General features: G+C 28.3%; 4 protein-coding genes across 4 annotated transcripts; 1 reads left to right on the top strand and 3 right to left on the bottom strand.

Moving 5' to 3' along the window:
• Positions 1-500: 500 nt before the first annotated feature.
• Positions 501-8,274, bottom strand: LOC145752139 (metabotropic glutamate receptor-like). The gene is made up of 20 exons (XM_082568355.1): positions 8,173-8,274; positions 7,826-7,893; positions 7,577-7,729; positions 7,086-7,175; positions 6,715-6,873; positions 6,163-6,343; positions 5,642-5,767; positions 5,293-5,451; positions 4,834-4,995; positions 4,670-4,746; positions 4,336-4,498; positions 3,759-3,899; positions 3,423-3,520; positions 2,930-3,060; positions 2,670-2,802; positions 2,030-2,230; positions 1,419-1,698; positions 1,224-1,306; positions 1,000-1,133; positions 501-675 (listed from the first exon to the last, which is right to left on the bottom strand). The coding sequence occupies exons 1-20, from the start codon at positions 8,231-8,233 to the stop codon at positions 654-656; spliced, it is 2,622 nt and encodes an 873-aa protein (XP_082424481.1). The 5' UTR covers positions 8,234-8,274; the 3' UTR covers positions 501-653.
• Positions 8,275-12,156: 3,882 nt separating this feature from the next.
• On the bottom strand, positions 12,157-14,329 carry LOC145753091 (4-galactosyl-N-acetylglucosaminide 3-alpha-L-fucosyltransferase FUT6-like). The gene is made up of 4 exons (XM_082569483.1): positions 14,089-14,329; positions 13,797-13,979; positions 13,311-13,542; positions 12,157-12,778 (listed from the first exon to the last, which is right to left on the bottom strand). The coding sequence occupies exons 1-4, from the start codon at positions 14,322-14,324 to the stop codon at positions 12,215-12,217; spliced, it is 1,215 nt and encodes a 404-aa protein (XP_082425609.1). The 5' UTR covers positions 14,325-14,329; the 3' UTR covers positions 12,157-12,214.
• A 372-nt stretch (positions 14,330-14,701) lies between these two features.
• Positions 14,702-24,101, bottom strand: LOC145753908 (BTB/POZ domain-containing protein 2-like). The gene is made up of 10 exons (XM_082570434.1): positions 23,933-24,101; positions 23,368-23,588; positions 23,002-23,174; positions 22,559-22,746; positions 22,394-22,487; positions 22,013-22,217; positions 21,526-21,605; positions 21,138-21,258; positions 20,716-20,862; positions 14,702-15,408 (listed from the first exon to the last, which is right to left on the bottom strand). Exons 1-10 carry the CDS (start codon positions 24,081-24,083, stop codon positions 15,256-15,258), a joined length of 1,533 nt encoding a protein of 510 aa, XP_082426560.1. The 5' UTR covers positions 24,084-24,101; the 3' UTR covers positions 14,702-15,255.
• LOC145753907 (protein unc-93 homolog A-like) lies at positions 16,513-20,480 on the top strand. Its single transcript, XM_082570433.1, has 5 exons — positions 16,513-16,687; positions 16,991-17,155; positions 17,925-18,025; positions 18,293-19,118; positions 19,623-20,480. The coding sequence occupies exons 1-5, from the start codon at positions 16,585-16,587 to the stop codon at positions 20,096-20,098; spliced, it is 1,671 nt and encodes a 556-aa protein (XP_082426559.1). The 5' UTR covers positions 16,513-16,584; the 3' UTR covers positions 20,099-20,480.
• Positions 24,102-24,103: the final 2 nt, after the last annotated feature.

Raw genomic sequence — 24,103 nt, forward strand, 5'->3', positions numbered from 1 at the left:
TAAAATATGGCTTAAATATTAATGTTAACATAAAGAATTTAGGTATATTAAGCCATGGTCAACAAACCCATGCTTATATAGCATCTTGTAATAAAGTTGTATTTCTGAAATCGAATATTTTACAAAACATACCGACTGACCGAACCAACTACATTATATTGGATTAGCTATATACCAAAATATTAACTGCTTTAGTGCCTAAATTTTATTTGAGCAATCTGCCAAAAAATTCTCTAACATAATAACTAGCATTTTGTTTAGCTTTCACGATCTCACTTTTAATTCCAACACGACAAGTGACGTTTGCCACATCACCAACGTGAATGTTCCCACGATAGCACGGAAGTAAATAAGGAAGCTACGTGGGAACCAACACCAAGAGGGGATATATTTGTTTAAATTATACTTTATCCTCGCAATAATTTAAATTTTTATAAAGTACACAATATTTATTTTATTTAACAGAATAAAAATAACAAAAGATAAATATAATACACAATTTTTTTTACATCTTAATTATTTTTATAAAATATACACGTAAACGATAATTTCTACATTTTCTATTCAATTAAAAAAAAAAAGTTATTCACAAAAAAATAAAAAGTTTTCAGAACTGAGTTTTATTGCCATAACTAAGAAATCGGTCGGACAGGTCAACTTGAAACTGTGCTCACCCTGTAGTAAATAAGACAACTTTAAAACAACCATTTCTCTTTTTATTTTTGTATGCCCCTTTTCTTCATTTGGAATGACCGACTTTAGGGCCTAACATAAGGTAATTAGTGTGGAGTATTTTACCGAGACCCAGTTTTGAGACGCCTTTTGAAAGTTATGAATATTATTTACTATTTTGTTAGATAATTAACCAACCGATTGGTTTAAGCTAGGTAGAAGTTCATACCCTTTATAAAGCCTTACTCGGCGACGCTACATATAGATGTAGCGATAATCAAACCAATGATATATCCTTATATTCGATATATGTAATTTTTTACTAACCCGTTATTGGATGACATCACAGTTTGCTTTGTATTAGATTTAGGTCTAAATAAAATCGCGTAACACCTCGTTCCAAATAAACATACCAGGACTGTTATTGCACTTAAACTTAGACAGATCGACAACGTAGTGACCTGAGCATAAAAAAACAGCAAACCTCAAAATTTATGTTTTTTTTACCAAATTATACAAAAAGATGTAGTTAAATATTTAATTAAAGTTACCTTTAATGAAATATTCGACGAATTTGTCACAAATATTGGAACAAACGCCAACCAAATTACGCAAGTAGCATACATGGTGAACCCTGTAAAAAACAACAATATAAACAAACCTTACAAAGACAAAACGTTTTATCATTAAAAGCCCTTAAAGATAACATATTTTATGTACAAATACTTTAAATTATGTATGCATACCAATATATTGTGTTTCTCTAAATCCAGTCGGTATATTTCTGTTAACCGAAGCCAAAATTGTGCAAGTCAGAATCAGCAAGAACGGATAGACCAGTCCCACAAATATTAACGGTGAATCTCCTAAATCGACACAAGATCGATAGGCTGTGTCTGTGGTTGGGTATAGAATTACAGGAGTTGGGCTACTTACTACAAACCATATTACAACAACAAACGCTTGTAGGAAGACAAACAGAAAGGCGGTGAGAATTTGAAATTTAGGTAGTAGAAACATCTTTACCTGAAAATGAAACAAATTATTTAGTTTTTGGCAGCGTGGTGTAGTGGTCGGAACACTTGGCTTCACTACAAAAGGTCGTAGGTTCGATCCCCACTGCGTTCATGCTGTACCGCCCCCGAGTAAGAAGCAAAAAATATTATTATTGGGCAATTGTAATTAGTAATATTCCAAACTGTCAAAGGTAACTCGAGACTGGATCGGGGTAACAGATGTTACTCTATGTTTAGGTCGACTTTCCCACCTCGAGGATATAGATATATATGAAAAGACATAACATACCAAAAAACAATTTGACTTTATACCTATTTTAACTTTATATCAACACACTAACCGAAGATGATAATAATGTTTTCGATCGAAATATTATCACAACTCTGATTGTCTTGGTTAGAAGTCCAGCGTACATAAGAGTAGGTCCAATCGAGATAAACAATCTTGAAATAGCGCAAATATGTAACTCGGCTGGTGATGAGAGCACAAAACTATCAAAAAAACAAAACAAGGTTCCAAGAAGAACAAAAACGCAAAGTTCCTAGAAAAAAAAATCTGAAAATTAAGGGCAAAAAGGAAAAAGAACGGAGTCACTATAGGCTTTAAAAAATTTAAAAATATATGCTTATTCGGCACATATAAATTATTTATGTTTATTAGGATTATTAAATGCTTATTGTGCATAGATAAACTATAAGTACTGTGCGTTTATATTAATTTACAATGGCTTGTACTTATTTATTAAATTAGTTGTTTATCGAATGCATTAATATATTTACTGGGTTTAGTGAAAATGCCCCAACATACTTAAAATCTTTAAACAAACTTAATACTTATGGCATGTTTTAAATCATGAAATAGATTTTGTCATTTTTTCCCGTCGCATTATTATAATATTTTTTGTATATCTTATTATTTACTTTCATTAATGCGCTAAAAACCGAAATAATAATTCTGTTTTTATTTACTATTTAACTTACTTTTCCTGATGCTTTAACCATCGGGGTGTTCCTGTTAACCACATATACAGTTGTAACAAACAACGCCATGCATATCCCTATTACACCAAGGCTGATTGATGCTATACTGTAGACATCACCAATCTTTGAATATCTAAACATCAAAAAAATTTAGTTAATTTTTATCTTTTAGTAAATAACAAAACATATAGTGAATATTTATATTTTATTTTTTATATTACTTAATTAAAAAAATATTACAGTAAAAGATTTACACCTACTGAATTTTAAACGTCACGCAACCATTTAACTCCTTGTTCGGTGTTTCCCCTTTTCTGCAACTAATACATTCCGTGCCATTTTTACCGACGTATTGGTTTGACAAACAAGGGAGACATTGCCAGCAACAAATCTACATAAAAATAAAATATTTTTTAAAGATAAATTACAAGAAAAAAATTATTTAAAAAAAATGATAAGTTTATAATCAATCCACCAAAAATAACAAGAAAAAAACGAATGGTAAAAAAATAATTATCTTCCAAAAAAAGATAAAAAAAATATTTTTTTCGTTTCACGTTTAAAATAACTATTTCCTAAAAAAAGGATAAGAAAAAAATTATTCCAAAAAAAATAATGAGAAAGTAATTGTTTCCGTTCACGTATTAGGTCAGTTTTGACGCAAGAGAAAGACTGACCTACGTTAAAATAAGCCTTAAAACGCTCACGTAGAATAACAAATAAAACAATTAATTTTTTGAGTTTTTTGCTTACGTCATTTCCCATCTTTCTTGCCTCCGAGAATTTACAAGGTTGGCTACAAACCGATGAGACTTCATTTCGCAACATGTAAGCGTTGTCCCATTTGATTACTAGAACAAAAAACCATTTTAAATATCAACCTATAAGATAGGATCATTTAGCATTTTAAAAACGAATAATAAGTTGTGTATAATACAGCAATAAACATTATGTTTAAGGAAATAGAACTAACTTGGTGCATAGCGAGAACAAAACTTAAAAATGTATTTAAATGTTACTTTACATTATAACACTACTTTCACATTTTTTTACTTAAAAAAAGTTTCAAATAAAGTTTAATTGGATCACCTTTAGTTTCAAACGTTCCAGCCAAAGACCATTTCCCTAACACAGAACCATTTGTCTGAAGTTGGTTGTTAAAGGTTTGTATGTCATAAATCGCTGGTCCGTCTTGGTTTGCATCAAACCTTAACATTCCACCGTTTATTCCTAACCAACAGTTTTTATTAGATTTTGTTTGCAAATGTTAAGTTATATATATGTTAAAGTAGGGCCTTACAACATATAAATGATAAAGCCCTGTCAGACTGATATTGTGCTAGTATTTTAGCCTGTTAAAACTTATATTTATTTCAACAAAAACAACTATTTCTTTGAGGTTTTACTTGTTCACCATAACGTTATAATAGAAACAGTAAACAAGGTATGTAGAACAAGTAGTTTTATGGTAATAAAATATGCAAAAAGCTTGGAAAAAACCTTTTATTGTTACATTTAAGAAGCCGCTCTTTTCAACCAAATCAAAAGTAAATTACTCTTATACTTTTGTCAATTAGAAGCAAAAATATCATAATTTTTTCAACCAAAAAATAATAAATGTTTTACTAAAACAAAGGCTAACAACGCAAATCTAAATTTATGTTACCTCTGTAAGTTATTGTTTTCATAATCTCAGCAACTTCGCTTGCAACAAAGTTAGTTCCAACCGTTTTCCTTAATTTCTCACATATACCAGTGCTGTTAGGGCATACAGCATGACGGTACTCTACAAATGAATGCACAAATGCTAAAACTGCATCAGCAACACTCTAAAAAATGTGAAATATTTAAAAAATTCTAATTAAAGATTATTATATACACTTGGCTTTAAATTTATATAAGAAATTGTTTAAATTAAATCATATTAATCTTAACAAAGTACATAGAAAAAAATATATTTTTAATTTCCTTTGTTAAAAATATATAAATATGATTTTTACCTGCATTTTGCTTAGAGTAAAAAACGTTTCTTCAGCCGGTTTATCGCTATCATGACAAAGTCTTTGCTCGCTTGGCTCTAAAAAAACAAATCACATAACACCAAACAGTTCAAAATTTTAAATAAACAATAATTTAAAATGTACTTTATAAAACAAGTTCTTACTTTGTAAAGTGCAGTTTAATGTCTTGCTCAGATATTCAGCATACCACGGGTTCTTTAACTCGGTTGAATTAACGTTAACAAGTCTATCTTGAAGTGTGATATTCTCAATATAAGGTTTAAGTGCAGGAATTACACTCCGTTTTGGATTAAATGTTAGAGCCCCTTTAGTAATTAATTTTGTAAAGTTATTTTTTAGGTTATTTAATTTTAAGTTTTAAAACGTCGTAAAGTAGGTCATTTTTGCCTGGCATTGTTAAAATTTAAGTTATTTAATAAAAGAATGCCTTGGAAAAATGAGGATTAGTTTTGTTAACATTATTTACAATAAACCCCAATTTAATACAAAGATAACATTTATAAAGCTGACGAAAAATTGCTAACTGTGCCAATTGTATTTAGATATACAGTACACTATCAAAAGCTTTTTAAATTAATTAACAATTATTCAAGACAACTTACCATCTAAAGAACCGACGTAACCTAAGTTTTCTTCAGTTGGAATCTGACCCGACCAACCATCTGATCCAATCCAGAAAAAGTAGTCACGTGACTCTGGGTTGGCATGTGCCGCTTGAATAAGTTTTTCTGCGTCATTTCGTTTGGTGAAAACAATCACAGCTAAAAAAAATTAAAAAATATTTTTTCTATAAACAAAATTTATGATTATGAAAAAAATACATAAACACATATAAATTAAAATAATAAATTGATGTTAATAAGTATAAGATTAAAACACAATATAACAAAAATATTATAAAGAGGAATTTAAAAATATTTAAACCTAAAAAAAGTAATTTTAAATTGCTACCTTTAGCTTTCTTAAACTTAAGTAACTCCAATATAACATTCGTAAAATCTTCGTTGGTTGGATTCCTGTTTATTGGTCTTGCTGTAGCAACACAAATTCCCTTTTCTTCAGCTATTAACTCCACTTCTGCAATTTAAACAAATTGCTTTAAATTTGTAAAGTATTTTTAGTAAAAATTGTTGTTTTATATCTAATTTGTATAAATGTGAACATATATAATTTATTGTTGTTTCAAGATAGTTAAGATTTGATAAATTTTATGATATATATAAGTAAATTATTAATGTAATTAAATCACTATTGTAATAAAAAAAATTAGACAAGTATAAGTGTTTTAAATCATTAAATTGATTTTGTCATTTTTTCCCGTCGCATTGTTGTAATATTAATTGTATATCGTATTTATTATTTACTTTTATCAATGTGCGAAAAAACAAAAAAATTAAAAAAAAGTTTCTTTTATGTATTTGCTTTTGCTCAAAGGATCAATTATTTTATTTCAAATCAACAACAAAGTTTACCTCTGTACCCCCTTACACCATAGAAATCGTCCTCGTAAACAACGGAGAAATAATTCCAGTTATTCTCAGCAATCAACATAAGCATGGCTGTAGCTTGGTAAGCATCTGATGGAACAGTTCGAAAGAAATATGGAAATCTGTTTTTGTCGCTCAAACTTGGATGTGTAGACCATGGGCTAACCTGTAATATACCGGTTTTTAATAATTATTATACGTTTATGCTTTTCTATATTTGTTTTCTTGTAGAAACAACTTAAGCATAATGGACCATGTGAAAAGGTCGACTTCACGACCTAAACATAGAGTAATATTTGCTACCCTGAACTAGTTCCTAGTTGACTTTGGCAGTTTTGGATTTTATTAAATTACCAGATTTTTAACCATCTGATTGGTTGTGGGATTGGTTCTGGCCAAAAAAAATTTACGCTGGTATCATCTTTAAAAAAAAAGGCAACAAGTTAGAAGTGATGGGGATTAAACTTTAGACCCCAAAAGGTGATAACTGAGAGTCTTTACCGCTGCGTAGTCTATAAAAATATTTAGCTATCTTACTTGTGGTATTTTAAAGATCTGCAGCAAGCTTGCAGTTTGGATAGAAACGGCACTTGAAGCGGCGCCCACAACACCGATGAATAGGGGAGTAGAGTTTGTTGAGGCAGATGAAGTGCTTTCCTTTGTGTTAAGGAAATATGGAAGAAAAGTGTTCAGAGCCTGCAAAAATACTTAAATATTTATAAAATAAATAAAATTACAATAATATATGTTAAGTAACTTATAATTTAATATAAAAATGCCCGAATTGCCCTTTTTTAACTCCATTGGCTTAATAAAAACATTTTTTTGTAATTTTAGGTTTTTAAAATTGTGATTATTAATAAAAATTTTATATGCAACTTAGTTTGATTGTTGTAATAGTTGTTTACCTTCTGTAAAGCATGAGTATCAATATCGCAAGTGTCAATCATTACAGTTCCTAGCTTTACTCCAGGTAGTAAAGTGGAGTTAGCGTTAATCTACAAATATTTAAAATGTTTAAATTACAAAATAAAAAAATATTTAAAATAAATAAAAAAAATTGTATCAATAAACACAGATAAAATAGATCAAAAATTAATTTTTATTTTAAAAATAGTATAACAAAATATAAAATAAAAATTCAAGTTTCTATTTATTTAAAGTATAAACTAATTTTATTTATAAATAATAATAACAGATAAAGATATATTAAATATTAAATAAATGTAAAAATGAAATTTGTCAAAAAATATTAAATCTCAGTTTCTAATTATTTAAAATAATAACAAAAAGTTTAATTATTAAAATAAAATTCTTAAAATCAATTTGGCTACTAAAAATTTGTCTTAAATAAAACCGTATAATGACGTAACAATCCCCATTATTTACTAACAACTACCTGATCAACCACCATGTTGATTGTCTCCAGAGCCTGGATTCCATCTTCTAGAACTTCGGAACAAACATCACCCACTCCTCTACGGTGGACACGGATCATTGCTCCTATAATGACGTCACCAGGACGATACTGAATCAAGTTTCCTTTAAGAGTCTAAAAAATAAAAAAAATAAATTTTAAATTTTAATTTTTAAAAATGATCATTTATTTTTAATAAAAAATGTGTTTGAAAAACTTGTTTATTTTTACCTCATATTCAGCCGAAAAAGGCGAAACATTATCAGAAATATATTCATTCAATAAAAAATTCCCTTGAACTACAAAAAGTAAAAAATATCACAAAAATTAAAAGTTAATTATATGTTAACTAAACATAGATAAAATAAAATAAGTTAAAATAAATAAAAAGTTAAACATTAATTTAATATTAAACATACATAATATTTACAATTTAAAAAATGGTTTAAAGATAACGTTTAAAAATTTTATATAAAATATTGGTCATTAATATTTAAAAAAAAATTTGTGACATAATAGAATTTTAATATCACGTCATAATACAAATAGATAATGAATTAAGAATATCCTATAATTACCTGATTTCGTTTTCATACATATTCCTAATAATATATACAAAACATAATCTAGTATTTCCATGGAAAATATATTTTTTAAAGCAAATGTATAACTAAAAAACAATTACCTAAATTAAAATAACAGTTTATTACATTTTTCAGACCAATTTATAGCTGTTTTTCTGGTATAACACCCTAAATATACTATTAAATCTTTATTTATTCTTTGTATTTTTAACTTGATTTACTATATCTATATATACATACATTTTTTATACATGTATATATAATGTAATGTATATATACATATACAATGTATATATATATATATATATATACATATACAATACATATACAATGTATATAATGTATATATACATACATTAAGCTTTATTACCCAAGTACTATATGAAACAACTATTTATATCAATACGGAAGTTACTAATAACGTAGGCAGCTAAACTGGATTAAATTCTACTACACACAGATTTAAACTATTGAAATATTATAGATAAACAAGTATAAACTTATTTTAACCGGCCATAAGCATTTCTCTTTATTGGGTATTAATACTTTATGTTTATTAACTTAACTGTTATTATAACATAACATGAAACGCTAAAGGTTTTGATCAACTACTGCTTAGATTATGTTAAAAAATAATACTTTATACTTTGGTTTTTTATATTTATTTATATTTTTTAAATCAGGCAAACTAAAATACTAGGCAAAAAAATGGACCAAAAATATATTTTAATGATTTTTATTACGTAAAGACCAACGTAATATACAGTCTTAATGACGTCATAGATATGCTGTGGAACTTTTTTTTGATCTACCAATAAACAAAACAAAAAAATTAATTTTGATTTACAAATGTTTAAATAAAATAAAATTATTTTAACATAATCATCTACCACTTATAGTAGGCCTATATATTTCTGCCTAGTATACCTGTTTTAACGCAAATAGGTTAAATAGCTGTAAAAATTTTGGTTACTAATAAACTAATACATCTTAACTAGTAGATAGAAATATTGGTATAAAAAAGTGTAAATTTTAAACCAAATACTCAAAATACTGGCCAGGTGTCCACAGGTCGAAGTGACTGGCAGTTATATATTAACTTGTTTTATGTTGAACGTTAATATGAGTTGACTTAATAAGTTATTTTTCGCTGTAATTTAGCAGCGTTTAAAGTGACCAATTTGGGCAATTAGAAACTATTAAATGTTCAAGTTTAAGCCTTTGTTTACATCATACACTGACACAAACAGATACCTTAGTGACGTAACAAAATTGAATAATTGAAATTTAACAAACCCTCTATAATAACAAATATCTTGCTATGCCTGCAAAAATATCACGTTCCCAAAAATTATTAATTTTATTACCATTTCTAAAATGTATTTTAAAATTTTTTTTAAATTAGCTTCTAAATTTAAACTTTCTTGTACGTTACCAAGTATCGTTACTTTACTTTTTTATTTAAAAAATATACCAAATTTAGTTCAAAATTAGACTTTCTAAACATTATATACTAAGTGTTGTTTCTTTATTTTTTATTTAAAGAAATGTCAAATTTAGTTTTAAATTAGACTTTCTTATATGTTATATACTTAGTATCGCTTATTTTACTTTTTAATTAAAAAAAAAAGTCAAATTTATGTTAACTTTAGCCTTCCTTATATCTTATATATTTAGTATCAATACCTAGCTATAGCTTTTTATTTAAAGTACACTTAAACTATATAAAAATGTGATCAATTGATCAATATAAATATGATGTTCAATATAAATCTTTATGATCAATATAAATATGTTCAATATGATCAAAAGTTCAATCTCAATATGATCAATATAAAAATGTGATTTCTAAAACAAAAAACCATTTTAAATATCAACCTATAGAGTTAAGAGTTTTTGCATTTTAAAAACGAATAATAAGTTGTGTATAATATAGCAATAAACATTATGTTTAAGGAAATAGAACTGACTTGGTGCATAGCGAGAACAAAACTTAAAAATGTATTTAATTGTTACTTTACATTATAACACTACTTTCACATTTTTTTACTTAAAAAAAGTTTCAAATAAAGTTTAATTGGATCACCTTTAGTTTCAAACGTTCCAGCCAAAGACCATTTCCCTAACACAGAACCATTTGTCTGAAGTTGGTTGTTAAAGGTTTGTATGTCATAAATCGCTGGTCCGTCTTGGTTTGCATCAAACCTTAACATTCCACCGTTTATTCCTAACCAACAGTTTTTATTAGATTTTGTTTGCAAATGTTAAGTTATATATATGTTTATTTTACTTTTTAATTACTTTTTAATTTTATTTTACTTTTTAATTACTTTTTATTTTACTTTTTAATTACTTATTTTTTTTTTTATTTTACTTTTTAATTACTTATTGTTTATTTTACTTTTTAATTACTTTTTAATCGCTTATTTTACTTTTTAATTGAAAAAAAATGTCAAATTTATGTTAACTTTAGCCTTCCTTATATCTTATATATTTAGTATCAATACCTAACTATAGCTTTTTATTTAAAGTACACTTAAACTATATAAAAATGTGATCAATTCTCAGCTTTGATTTGCAAAATTAAACTTTTTCAGTTGCAAACCAAATATGATGCCGTAGGCCAATTAAACCAAAATATGTAAATGTGATTACGTTTTAACAAGTTAGTCTAATTAGCGTACTTCTAAAAATAACTTTCCAAAAACTTTTCGGTTTACGTTCTTAATTTTATCTTTTTTTAACTAACTTTACAATATTCTAAATAAAATTTTTTTTGTGTATTTAAATTATGCTTTAATTGTTTATTTTTAATTTTATATAATTATTATTAACTGGAAACATTAATTTTAATTTTTAAATTAATGTTTTTTAGCAAGGGCCTTCGTAGGCGACCCGAATCCAATTTCTAAAAATTAAAAAACATTATTTTTAAACTCAGTTGTTTATAATTTAAAGTAAAATATTTAAAAAATTAATTTACGTTTTTGATCTTTTTAAATTTCTTGTACACATAGTACATTTGTTATCGTAAGTGACGTCATCAGTACCACACACAGGAGCCATTATCATCGGACAAACCCCATTCAACTCACGATCATTACAAATATCCTAAAAAATAAAAACTCAACTAAAATTCTAAAAATGTAAAAACGTATTTTTTATTTAAAAAAATATTAATTAAATCAAATTTGTATAATCTATTTATTTAGTAGACAAATTTTTAAATTAAAATTACATTTACAGATAAACTAATATGTATATACTTATAAATAGGGGATACAGTATTAAAAAATATTAAAAAGACTAAAAAACTTACTAAATCTGCGTATATTCCAACTAAAAATATAATAATTTACAAATTAATTAATTAAAAAGTTTTATTATACAAATACAATATTCAGCAATATATAAACAAACTATTTTTACCTGTGAAAAGCACTAAAATAATGAGTACTTTTAACTTTAACATTTTGTTTTAGTTTAAGTCAATATTACTTAACAATATACCGATAACAGAATGTATCGTTAGTTAATATATCGTGTGAAAATACGCATATGTTATTAACAAACAAAATTCTAATATTTATTTTGTGTGTTTTAAAATGGATGTTGAAAAACAGTAGGCACTTTAAAAGAGTGCATTTGGTTAAAATTATTGTTAGAAACTAATGCTTGCTGTTACAAAAAAGAATAAAAATGTAAAAATAAAGTTAGAATTAAAACCTAAACCACAACAACTAAAATAAAAAAATGATTTTTAAAAAACTTTATTTATAAACTTATATACACAGAAATATATATTTTTAAATAATTTAACAAATTAAAAATTAAACTATTTATATATTGACTAGATAAAGGCAATATAAAAAGATTGAATCAAACATATTTACAACATTTTTAACATATCATTTTTTAAGTCATTTAAATACGATTTAAAAGATTAAACATTTAAATACTTAAAAGACAAAAGCACTATCAAAAAATTGAATTAAACATATTTATGTTTTATATAACAATTCTATTTTATATTAGTTTACAATAAACACATATCCTCAGTTGTATCAAAGTAATATTCCTCGATTGACGGAATAGATTTTGTTATTTTATTATTTAAAACTTCCTGACACAACAAATCTAATCCAACATTTTTATAAATTCTCGCAAATGATTTTGTTCTGAAACTCGGCTTTTCCATCCAGGAAAAATATTTTCTATAAGCGAAATTATTCCGATCCAAATACAGCAAATATTTTCCTAAGTGCTCCGCGTTTTTAAAGTCATCCACATGGATAAATGAATCCGGCGGAGCTATACCAGTGACGTCATTTTTCGAAGCGCCCCAGACGATCGGTACCCTGTTATGAATAATCCCAAAATCCCAGAATTGTGACGTCATATAGTCTTTACAATACTCGGCGTCTTCGAACGCCATGTAGAACTTGTAATCCGGCGTGGCCGCCCATTCTGTGATCGAAGTGCTGTTACTGCGTCGGGCCACGTGAACATCCACCCCGGACTTAGCAAGATCTTCAGCGTACCGGATTTGTTTTTGAAACAACGCAGTCAAGTTCTTGCCTCGTTGATTGGGCACCCAAAGCTAAAAAGTTTTTAATTTATATTTTTTGAAATGTTAATTTTTATAACCAATAAACACATTGGGTTTGGTGACCATGCCATAACAACATACTTAAAATCGTTATGTAAACATTAATACTTTTGGCATGTTTTAAATCATTTAATTGATTTTGTCATTTTTTCCCGTCGCATTGTTGTAATATTAATCGTATATCGTATTTATTATTTACTTTTATCAATGTGCGAAAAACCAAAATAAAAAAAAATATAAAACAGTTTTATACCGAGATTGAATAACTGAAACTAGAATTTTTAACATAGACTGTAACGTTAGATTCTGCACTAACGAGTTCACAGTATTAACCAAGAAATTTTCTTTTAAAAACAAACGCACATTTTTTACTTAGAAAAATTTATTAGTAGGCTGAAAAATGTGGTCTTCCCTTATAGGAAAAAAATAAGTATCATATGTTTTCATCTGTAATATATTTTTGCTGCACCATTTTTATTGCTACCTAACAAATAAAACTCTATTTGACAATTACTTTGCTCACCACTTGTTTTTTCTTCTTAGACATCAACCAATCCACCTTTTTCTTCCCTCCATTCAACTTTTGATACAAAAACTTGGACCGAACTCGTGGTAAAAAAATCTCAGAATCACTTCTATACGTCATCGTCCAATTTATAAAGTTGTTCTCAAATTTGCTTAAATCTTTCTTGGCCACGTGTTTTAGGTTGTAGGGACTTTCCTGGCAATGCCACACAAAGATTTGACTTGGATCTCTATGAGATATTAAAGTTAAAATGATTTGATCCAAGGGCCATGCAATGTTAGGCAGCGTTGCATATACTAACTAGCAGCTCTATGTTTTAGGCTTAGGATTATCAGCCTTACTTTAAAATCAATTAGGTTTTAAAAGAAATCAAACCTAAATTTTAGATCCAAGTCTTACTTAAAGACTTAGCATTGGTAGGTATCGAACTCAAAACCTTAAGCCTAAAACATAAAAGAAAGCCAACAGCTAACATAGCCCAACCTTTTATAAGTAAGAGGATAAGGATCATTATCCAACGAAGTAAAATGGAAGACAACAGCAACAGCTTGAGTTAACGTGCTCTGATTATACGTCACCTGACAACCACTCCTTAGCAACCCAGGTTGAAACCCCTCTGACGTCAGACCCCAAGGGTGACCCCATAATAAAATAACAGGAAGATCACTAAACAGAGGTGATAACAAAGCACGTTGTTTACACTTTGACATATACCATAGTTGGTTGACGATATTTGTTATTATACTCTTAAAACATTCTTTAATTAACTGCTAACCTTGCTTTATATTCGTTTCCATAATTTGGTTTTAAACAACCTTTTTTAGGCCGAGTTTTAAATCGATAATTCACCCTTTTATTTGTGCTATTTAGAACTGTCAAACTTTTTGAATTGTTAATTTGATCATCTGCTTTGAAAACTAACCTCTGTCTGTTGGATTCTTGAAAGAAATACCTCATAATACTTAAAGTAATAAGACATACAAGTGCTAAAACAACGATTCTGTTTTTCATTTTAAATGTTGTTGCAACAAGATAGAAATTTAAAATGAATGTGAATCAAATTCCAACCGAACTAAATGGAAATCTGATATACCCAGATTATATTTCAAAATAAAACGCTTTCCTTATTTGTACAAACCCCTTAACACAACGAAAAGGCTATAAATATTACTTAATTTCTAAAAAAAAGACAGTGTTTTACCATATTTGATTTCTAGTAATAGAATTTAATAGTTCCTTGCAAAGTTGTTTAAAGACACAGATATAAGACAACTGTTTTTTTAAAGTTGTACAACATAACAGAAGCGTAAATTAAACCAATGACTCAAATTTTTACTAAATTAACTAACTTTATCTTGATATAAGATTAAAAGACATTTTGAATGAAATTTTGTTTTTATGTTACAGTGATAAAACAAGCAGATATTAAATTTTAACCTCAAACTTTGAATGACAAAGTATTAAGAATATTGTTATCTAGCTTAACAACAAATAGCAAATTTAAAAAGTCTTTTTTTTAATATAGAAAAAATAATACAGAAAAGAAAGGCTTTAACTTAAACAAAATATTGAAAGAAACAAATTAACGAAACCTCGAATCTTTATTGACAGTCAATAGGTTGCAAAATGTAAATTGCATAAGAAACCAAAGCTGTTTTATTTCCAATATTGTTCAACAATCTGGTAAATATTTGCGACCAAAACCACGTGACCACCTCATTACGTCACAACCACAATATCACGTGATAATTCTAATAGCTTATGACGTCACTATAGAGAATATTAACGCAAAGTGTTTATGTGTTAAATTTTAACTTCAGCAACTTTTTAAAAAATATTTCGAAAAATAGATATTTATGACGTAATAGACACCCAAGCAAGTCCTTATATCACGTGACCAACAATGTTGTGACGTCATCAATAAACCAAGCGACCGCTATGATCACTGATAATAAATGAGCTCGGGAATTTGTCCGTCTTCTACGGAGGTTCCGTTGTTGTTTCCCGGTGCAAATTGAAAGTTGAACACGGTCTGATTTAAAGCTGCTTTAACAACACTGGTTTGTCCTCGGGTTCCGTAATAACTATCATGCCCCTGGTGGTTGAAATATGTAAAAAATATATATTTAATGTTTTAATAAAAGAATCCTTAAAAAAAGAATTAAAATTTGAGTTTTTTTAGGCTGTGTTAAGTTTTTTTAATAGTTTTATATGTGCCAAATATGCTCTTTAAATTAAGTTTTTAAAATTTTTAACATTTAATAAGTTTTTTAAAAATTTGAGCTCTAAAAAAAGTTTTTACAATTTTTAACATTTAATAGCTTTCAAAAAGCTAAATAAAACCGTAAATTTAATGAACATTGGCCTACAAAAGTTATGATATGCAGAATAAATATATTAACCAAGTATTCCATTATTACAAAACGTTACAACTCCTAACTAATATTGCAATATAAAGCTTGTTTAAATATTGTTTACCAGAACCTAAAACGCAAAATCAGCGTTTTAAATGATCGTAAAATAAAACAAAAGGTTATAATCTAGTTCCCTCTTTTAAGTTAATCGTAAATGTTTTAACATTCTGATTGTTAAAAAGTTAGTTCTTTGAAATTTCAAGTATGGGGTAATTTGGAGTGTTTTTTGTAAGGTAAATGACCCGATTTTTTTGGTTAAATATCGGTAGTATATAAAAAGAACCATGAAAAGTTGGTTAAATAATTGCGTAACAAAAAATAAAGTTTAGGGTAGACAAAGAAGTTATTTTTAAAATTTAGTTTAAAGTAAAGATATCAAGGTCAAATGGAAATCAGTTTAGAAAACAAAGTGTAATAATTGAAAACAAATAACTTGGACATATTAATATATTAAACTACAGTTAAAGGCATATTATATTGTATTAAAAAAAAGGTGTAAAAATTATGGCAATTTTATATAATTGGTTACGCATCTAGTTTGTAATGTTATTTTGGCCAAGTTGTTTGTTGTTTGTTAATATTATGGTGTTAGAACAAAAATATTGACAGATATGTAATACTTCAATATGCATCAAAAACAAATGTAAGCAAATATGTTTAATCTTTGAACCAGTTCAACAAACAAACAATGTGCAAAAGTATATCATCGAAGTAAACAAGAGAGGTGCTACAAAAACTGATGACGTCAATATTTTAAAGAGAAAAAATCTCTTGTGCCGAATATCAGCATTCATATTTTAGTGTATTTATTAGTTGGAAAAATCTTAGGTTAAAATAGTTGAATTATATGTTAAAAAATGTCATCAAAATTAAAGAAAGTCAAATGCAGATGTAAAAGGAATGTATTTATGTTGGGGATAGCGTTTTTGTTCAATTTTACAGCTTATATGACGCTTGAAAGTAAGTTGCTCAAGTGTAAATATATAAGGGAATTGTTGGTTTAATAAAATGGGGGAAATTTTATGTTTGTGTAGTTGTGTAATCTGTATTTAAACCTGTATAATATTGATATACCTTTAAATAGGGTTTTAAGATGTAGTCTTGTTTTAAAATAACATTACACTAGCCGGAATATTGTTAAATCCAATAAGTTTTACTTGAACATAGTAAACCTTACAAAACAAACCAAAATTGTGACGTAGTAACCATATGACGTAAAAGTAAATGTCACGTGGTTAACAGCAAGATATTTTTCTCACTTAGGTATGCAGAGCAGTTTAAACCAAGGCATTGGAACAACGTCGCTCAGTATCTTGTACACTTCGATTGTTGTTTCGTCCCTGTTTTTGCCTCCACTTGCGATCGCCAAACTAGATTGCCGGAAGTCGTTGGCTTTAAGTGTCATGACATATACACTGTACACTGCGGGTGAGTAAAGGGTTACAGCTTTACAGATTAAAAGATTACTTGTGGTTTTTATGTGGAAAGTGTTGACTTGATGAGGAATTTTTATTTGTTGTTTGGAAAAAGAAATCTGTAGACTTAAATATTTAAACAATCTTTTTTTGTTCTTCCAGGTCGAATATATTGAAGTGTTTATACCATAATGTATTCACTTGATAGGTTTTGAATTGTTGTTTGGAAAAAAAATGTGTTAATATGTTTTAATTAAACATTATCGTACTTCCAAGTCAACAAAACTGAAGTGTTTATATCATAAAACTTCCTCTTTATTAGTTTTAATTCACAAACATTTAAAATCTTTATTTTGAAACTGTGTTAACATAAATATTCTACAATATTTTGTTAAAATTGCAAAACATTTGGCACAAAACTTCCCATTAGTATTCCATCATTTAAAAAGCAAAAACATGAACCTTAAATGTGTTGAGTTAACTTTAAATATAAATCATAAATTTACGATATTTTTAAAGACCAAGACTGTTAAGGTTTTATTTTTATGTAAAGTGCTAATAATTCGGCGCAATATTTAGTTAATATGAAGTTATGAGCCATTAATAAACTGTGTCAATGTAATATACTTCACAAAACATAAATCAATCTTATTCGGTTGTGATTGCAAAATTTAAAACCCAAATCAAACTGTTCAACTCAAATTTGTTCATAAACTTGTAAAAGTTATAAAGTTTTTAGACTGAAGGTAAAACGCAAAAATATTTATGTTTTTGTTGTTTAGCTAACTTCTACCCTGTCCCCTATACGTTAATCCCAGCTGCTTTGTTACTTGGAATGGGAGCCTCTGTGTTTTGGGCGTCTGGTTTCTACTACATTATACAGGTATAGTAAAATTGAATATGTTTGTAAGCGTTGTGATTTTGTATATCTAGCTGTAACATCAGTTTGGAAGAAATGACTTTAACAAACCGTAAAGTCAAGTCCAAGACAAGAAAAATGTATCAAAAAAATAAGTACTTGCAAAAGAAATGTAACTCAAAACTTGGGCTTAGTTTCTCTTTTATATAACAAACAATAGTTTTTACTTGGTGTAAGTTTTTGTACAAATATTATGCCCAAGTTAACAAATAATCCTTTTTTTGAACTCAGATTGCACAAAAACATGCTAAAGAAAGGGAAAAAACCCACGAGGAAGTAATGGGAGCTTTCTTCGGTAAATTTACATCGATCAGCCACTTCTCAATCCTTATTGGAACTGTGTTTATGTCGATTGTGTTCGAGTTATTGGGAATAAGAAATGTTTACACAGAAGAAATTGTAGTTGATAACAGCACCAACTTAATGGTGACAGCTAACATTGACTTAATTAAAAATCTAACTTTATCCAATCCAACCATAAAAGTTTTAGAACACAATGACACATTGTCATTTACCACAAATCATAACAATGCAACCACAATTCAAAACATTGTAATAACAATGCCTTACAATGCAACAACAATGCTTAACAACGCGACAACATTTTCTTACAATGAGGATAACACTGCTTGTGGAATTGGATACAAATATTTCGATACTTCCCCAAAAGAAGAGAATAAAGTCGACCCGGTGATCATGTATGTCTTACTATCCGGCTATCTCTTATGCAACATCACTGCCTGTATGCTCTGCATGTGTTTGGACGAAGTAGGTGGGATCGAGACGCGTATTGAAACAGATGACGTCATCAGCGCATCGATGGCGTCACTTCACAACGCCCTAGCAACGGCACCGAAGGGTGACGGGATCAGAAGTCAAAATAACAACGATAATTCTAATAACGATTCGTCTATTTTTAAGCTTGTGAAATCAACATTAGTTCTTCTAGTTACCGATAAAGCAGCTTTCTTATTGATCCCATTTACTTTACATTATGGAATGATACAAGGGTTCGTTAGAGGATTGTTTAACGCATCTTGGATCGCTTGTTCGCTAGGTAAGTTAAACCACTTTTTATACAGTTTTTTAAGACTTTTTCTTCAGTAAAAATTTAACTATTAACAACGAATTTTCTTATTTTTTTGGGGTAAAAATTCTGTTAAAGTTAAGTAATAAACTCTTCAAATTAATCATACACAAACAACACTGGGCATAAGTTTAAAATAGAATTTATGCTTACGCTGTCCAATTTAATGCAATTATTTGCTAACCACATCAAGAGCAAATAAGATCAATTGAACTTTAACCACAGTTGGCAGCATTAGTGTCTTAAAATAACTTAACATTTTGACCTTTTAAGCAACAATTTAAAGTGATAACAATGCTACCACATTAAAACAAATTCCATCAACTTAAGGTTAAAAAAATTTTTAACTTGAAATTTAGATACAGCTTAAAATTTGTAGCCAAATCTTTAAAGTTTTAAGTAAAGTTTTTTTTATTTTCACCGAGATTTATTTCTAATTTTTTCTTAGTTTTAAACTTAATTTTACTTTTACAGGAGTCCAGTTTGTAGCATATGTGACCGGTGTGTACGGGATTGTAATGATCGTGGCTTGCTTTGTGTTCGGAAAACTTTTAAGTTTCACAACCCATTCAAAAATATTCGCAGTGACCATGAGTTTAGAAGTTGTTTTATTCGTCATCACGTTACTATGGCAACCCTCGCCTGACCCTAGTGGTGAGATGTGGATCTATTTTCTGATCCCGATCGGTTTTGGGATCTCCCATGCCTCGCTGTCCAGCCAACTGGGTGGAGTTTACGGTAAATTTTTTAAAAAGAATAAAAAATCCGGAATGGCACTTATGGGGGTTTGGAACCCCATGGGGTCAGCTATAGCTTATGGGTTAAGTGGGACTCTGTACCCAGTTCATATTATTATCCTGGTAATGTCCATGTGCATAGTAGGCACTATCATGTATTTAATTGCTGAGAGAATTAAGGAAAAACCACAAGCAAGAAATTGTTGTTGTTAATTTTATTTTAAACTTTTGGTTTACTGATGGTTTATAAGTGGATAGTGAAGTAAATTCTACTTTTATTACTTTTGTAGTAGGTTATTGTGTAAATAATGGTTGTAATATTAATATGTAATATATATATTAGCAGATAAGTTGTTATACTGGTTTCTATTGTATTTAAAGTCATGTTATAGCAAATTATTTTATGTATTTTTATTGTTATCGGTAATTCTATCAATCTTTTTTTTTCTTTAAATAATGGTTATACTAAGTGTAATAAATAAGGTTTAATTTTTTGAATATTTTGAACCCCTATCTGCTTTGCTTAATATTTTGTAAATAAATCTGTTTTTTAAACACATTTGTACATACTTGTTATGTATACATTTTGCGTACTATGTTTACAGCCATTGTTTTTATTTATCTAATTATTAATTAATATTTTCGTGCAATTGCAATTTTAGTTAAAATTAATATCCTCATTAGTAAAATTTTAAAATAAAAAAACTTGTTCAAAAAAAGATTTTTTGTTGGCTTACAATAAACCTTATTCAAATAAAGTAATTTAAGTTAGGTAATTAAATAAAAAAAAAACTAAAAAGGTGACTTTAACCAATATAAACAAAACTTACGTTTATTGTAGCCGATGCAATATAGAAAATATTTGGTTTTATTTCCACCGGTTGTTTAAACATGACTCGGTATGTTTTATTACTTCCATCACAACTAAACCCTGTGTCATTCTGAGCTAATACTGTGCTATTGTCACACGTCACAATCTAATAAATAAAAGTTTTTGTTAGAAAAATGTTGAACTAAAAAATTTCATAAAAAAAATGTTAATTTTTAGTTTGCTAGAAATGATTAATTTATAATTAAATATAAGTACAAATAGATAAGAAGATGGTCAGTACTAAAAAGTTTAAAAACCACATACTATTTAATGTAAATAAATTTATAAAAAAAAGTTAAAAAAACTTCAAAAATTTTTTTTTTTTTAAATCAAAAATTGACAAAAGGCAAATTTGTCTCCGAAAAAGTTTAATGTTGTTACCTGAATATTAACTTGATAATCAGCGGAACCTTGTATAGCTCCATACAATCCAAACCCCACCACAAATATCTTTTTATCAACTGAAAACCCGATTCTATCGCTGGTGCCTGAATAACCCCATCTATGTAATAATAAAAGTTTTAAACTTTAAAAATTAAGATTTTAGTTTATAGAAACCTATTTGTTTTTAGGTCTGTATAATAAGTTATAAAAGATAAAAAGAAAAAGATGTAGGCCCCCCAAAAATTTGTAGTTTTGCCTAAATTTTGAGTTTGCAATTTTCAAACATACAAGTACAATAGAAACATTTAAGTTTTAAAAACTGCTTTATAAACCTAAAATACAAAACACTTCAACATAATAAATACAAAAACATTTTATTTAATACCTTTCAGCAACTTCTCTAAATCTACAAACACTTTGTTCCTTCCCAGTTAAGCTACATCGCGATTTATCAGAAAATCTGACCTGGAAACATAAGAATTCAATCAATATATAATAGAGCATAGTAGACAATATATATATATCAATATTTATATGCCAAATTTATGGGCCAAAAAAAAACTGCCATTTGTGGTGCGTGGGTAAATTATTGCAGGCAAATATTAGTAGCAAGTTGCAATCATGTTATGACAATTATAATTTAAGCTGTAGGCTATCTACTAGTTTAACAAATAAAGCTTTACACGCAGCTAGTATACAATCCATATAGCTGAAAAGATCACAGTAATATGCAATCATGTTATGACACTTACAATGTAAGCTGTAGACTACTTACTAGTTCAGCTAATAAAGAGTTACACATAGATAGTGTACAATATATATAGCTGGAATATAGCTAGTATTATATCAAACTTTTACATAAACTAACTTACCCTCGGTTTTGGGTTGAGGGTAAAGTAAAGAAACAAGTCAATTACTTCACGATCGTTCAGGATACCAGATTGTGCAGGACCCTGAGCAAACTCCTCAATTGACATTAAGGGAAACCTGACCGAGTATAAAGCTTCACCGATAACTTTCCGTTTGTGGTCCTTCGTAACTTCTAATTCTTGGCGTACACATTCTACTTCAGACCAACTGTTTAAAAAGATTAAAATTACTTTTTTTTAGAGCCTCTTACAAAGAAAATATAAAATAATAAGATTTGAATGTTATTAGTTTTACAAAAAAAGACACATTAATAAAATAATCAAGTAAACTTTGATATGGCGTAGTATTAAAAACAATTTAAATTTCATTAAGTAAAATGTTACCGTTCCACTGCTGAAAAGATATAAACTTCCCTCAAACCTAGAGTATCTCTCTGAAGAAACATCATCAAAGTACTGAAGTCAATGTCAGTAAAACCTGAACAATAAATTAAAAATAAAAAGTTGATTAACATACCAATTATAAAAAAATACGAACTTATTAATTACCATCGCCAGATAAAGCCTCTTTAGTATATTTATCTATGCATTGAAGACACATTGTTGCCAGTTGTGGTTCATCAAACAACCTAGCTTGGGTTAACAACATAAAAGCATTGTCAGAGTTCAAGTTTTTCTTAAGGAAGTCAACACACTGAGCTTCTAATGCAGGCACAGCATATTTCTTGGCAGTATATCTGGAATAAAAGGTACGAAAATAATTTAAGGCACATAACCTACTACAGGTAATAAAACTTGGTGGACAATAGTTAAGGGCATACAAAAAAATAAAACTGCTACTTGTGGTGCACAGGTAAATTATCACTGGCAAATATTAGTTGTAAGTTGCGACCAAATTATAACAAATAAAATGCAGACCATAGTGTATAGCTATCCTTAAACTATAGGTATCCTTAAAGTAACGCACATCTTATAATCCAAACTTTACTTACAAAGTGGTCATCACGGTCTCAGGTCCAATACTGACTTCATCTGTGTACAGAAACTTGAGTAAAGAGAGAAAAGCAGCAGGTTCAACATCTGGAAGATCTACATCTTCAGATTGAGTGGCTAATATGCTGTTAAACATTGCGTCAAAAACTGCACTGCCAACCGATAATACAAACTAAAAATTAAAAAATTTACAAAAATTTAATAGAAATTTTTTTTTGTAAATCACTGAATTTGAATTAAATTACAACAATAATGTAAGAAATATTTAAACTGCTTCAAAAAAATAACAACTTTAAAAAAATGTGTCGAAATTTAATAAAAAATGTTTGCCAAAATACTAGAAAAAGTATTTAAAAAAACCCAACCTTATGAGCAGGAATTCTTTGTGAAGTTAACCCTCTTCCAACCACAAAATGGACATCCGACCTTGTTTCGTTATTAAACAAAAACTGAAACCTTTCTTTTAATGTTGTCTTAGTAGCCTGCCAGTTATAAAGTGGTTGGCCTGCTTGTATAGGTTGTTCTAATGAAGGTACAATGTTAGCAAGACGTTCTGCTATAGGTGGAGGCAGTTGTGGGTTTAAAGCTGTTAAACATTAAAATACAAGTTAAGAACTGGTAGTTTATAGTGTGGTATAGCAGTCATAACATCAGACTACAGGCCAAAAGGTTTTAGGACCAATTGTGCCAATGCCACACTATCTACCCTTAAGCACAGTGTTTAAGAATGGTTTTAACACCCACAACTGATTACCCTTTCGAAATAAAATTAAATAACTCTGATCTTTAAGAAATATGGATAAAAAAAAGTTTTAGGTGTAAATTTCTATTTACAAAATATCTTACTTTTATGTAGGCTATAAAAAATATTAATTTAATTTTAAGGTAAAAAAAACTAAAATAATTTAAAATAAAATTTAAACAAATTACATCGATTTGGTATCCCAGCAACAGCGCCTACTGGTGGTCGATGTGATGTCGATGGAACATCCTCATCCATTCTTCCGAGGATCTGAAGAGCAATTCCAGTTCGAGGTCGCTCCTCTGGAGGTCTATTTTGTTGGTTTGTGTTATCAGTCATATTAACCAGACAATTTATAA

This window comes from Corella eumyota, chromosome 5 (assembly GCF_963082875.1).
Source record: "Corella eumyota chromosome 5, kaCorEumy4.1, whole genome shotgun sequence".
Lineage (NCBI taxonomy): Eukaryota > Metazoa > Chordata > Ascidiacea > Phlebobranchia > Corellidae > Corella > Corella eumyota.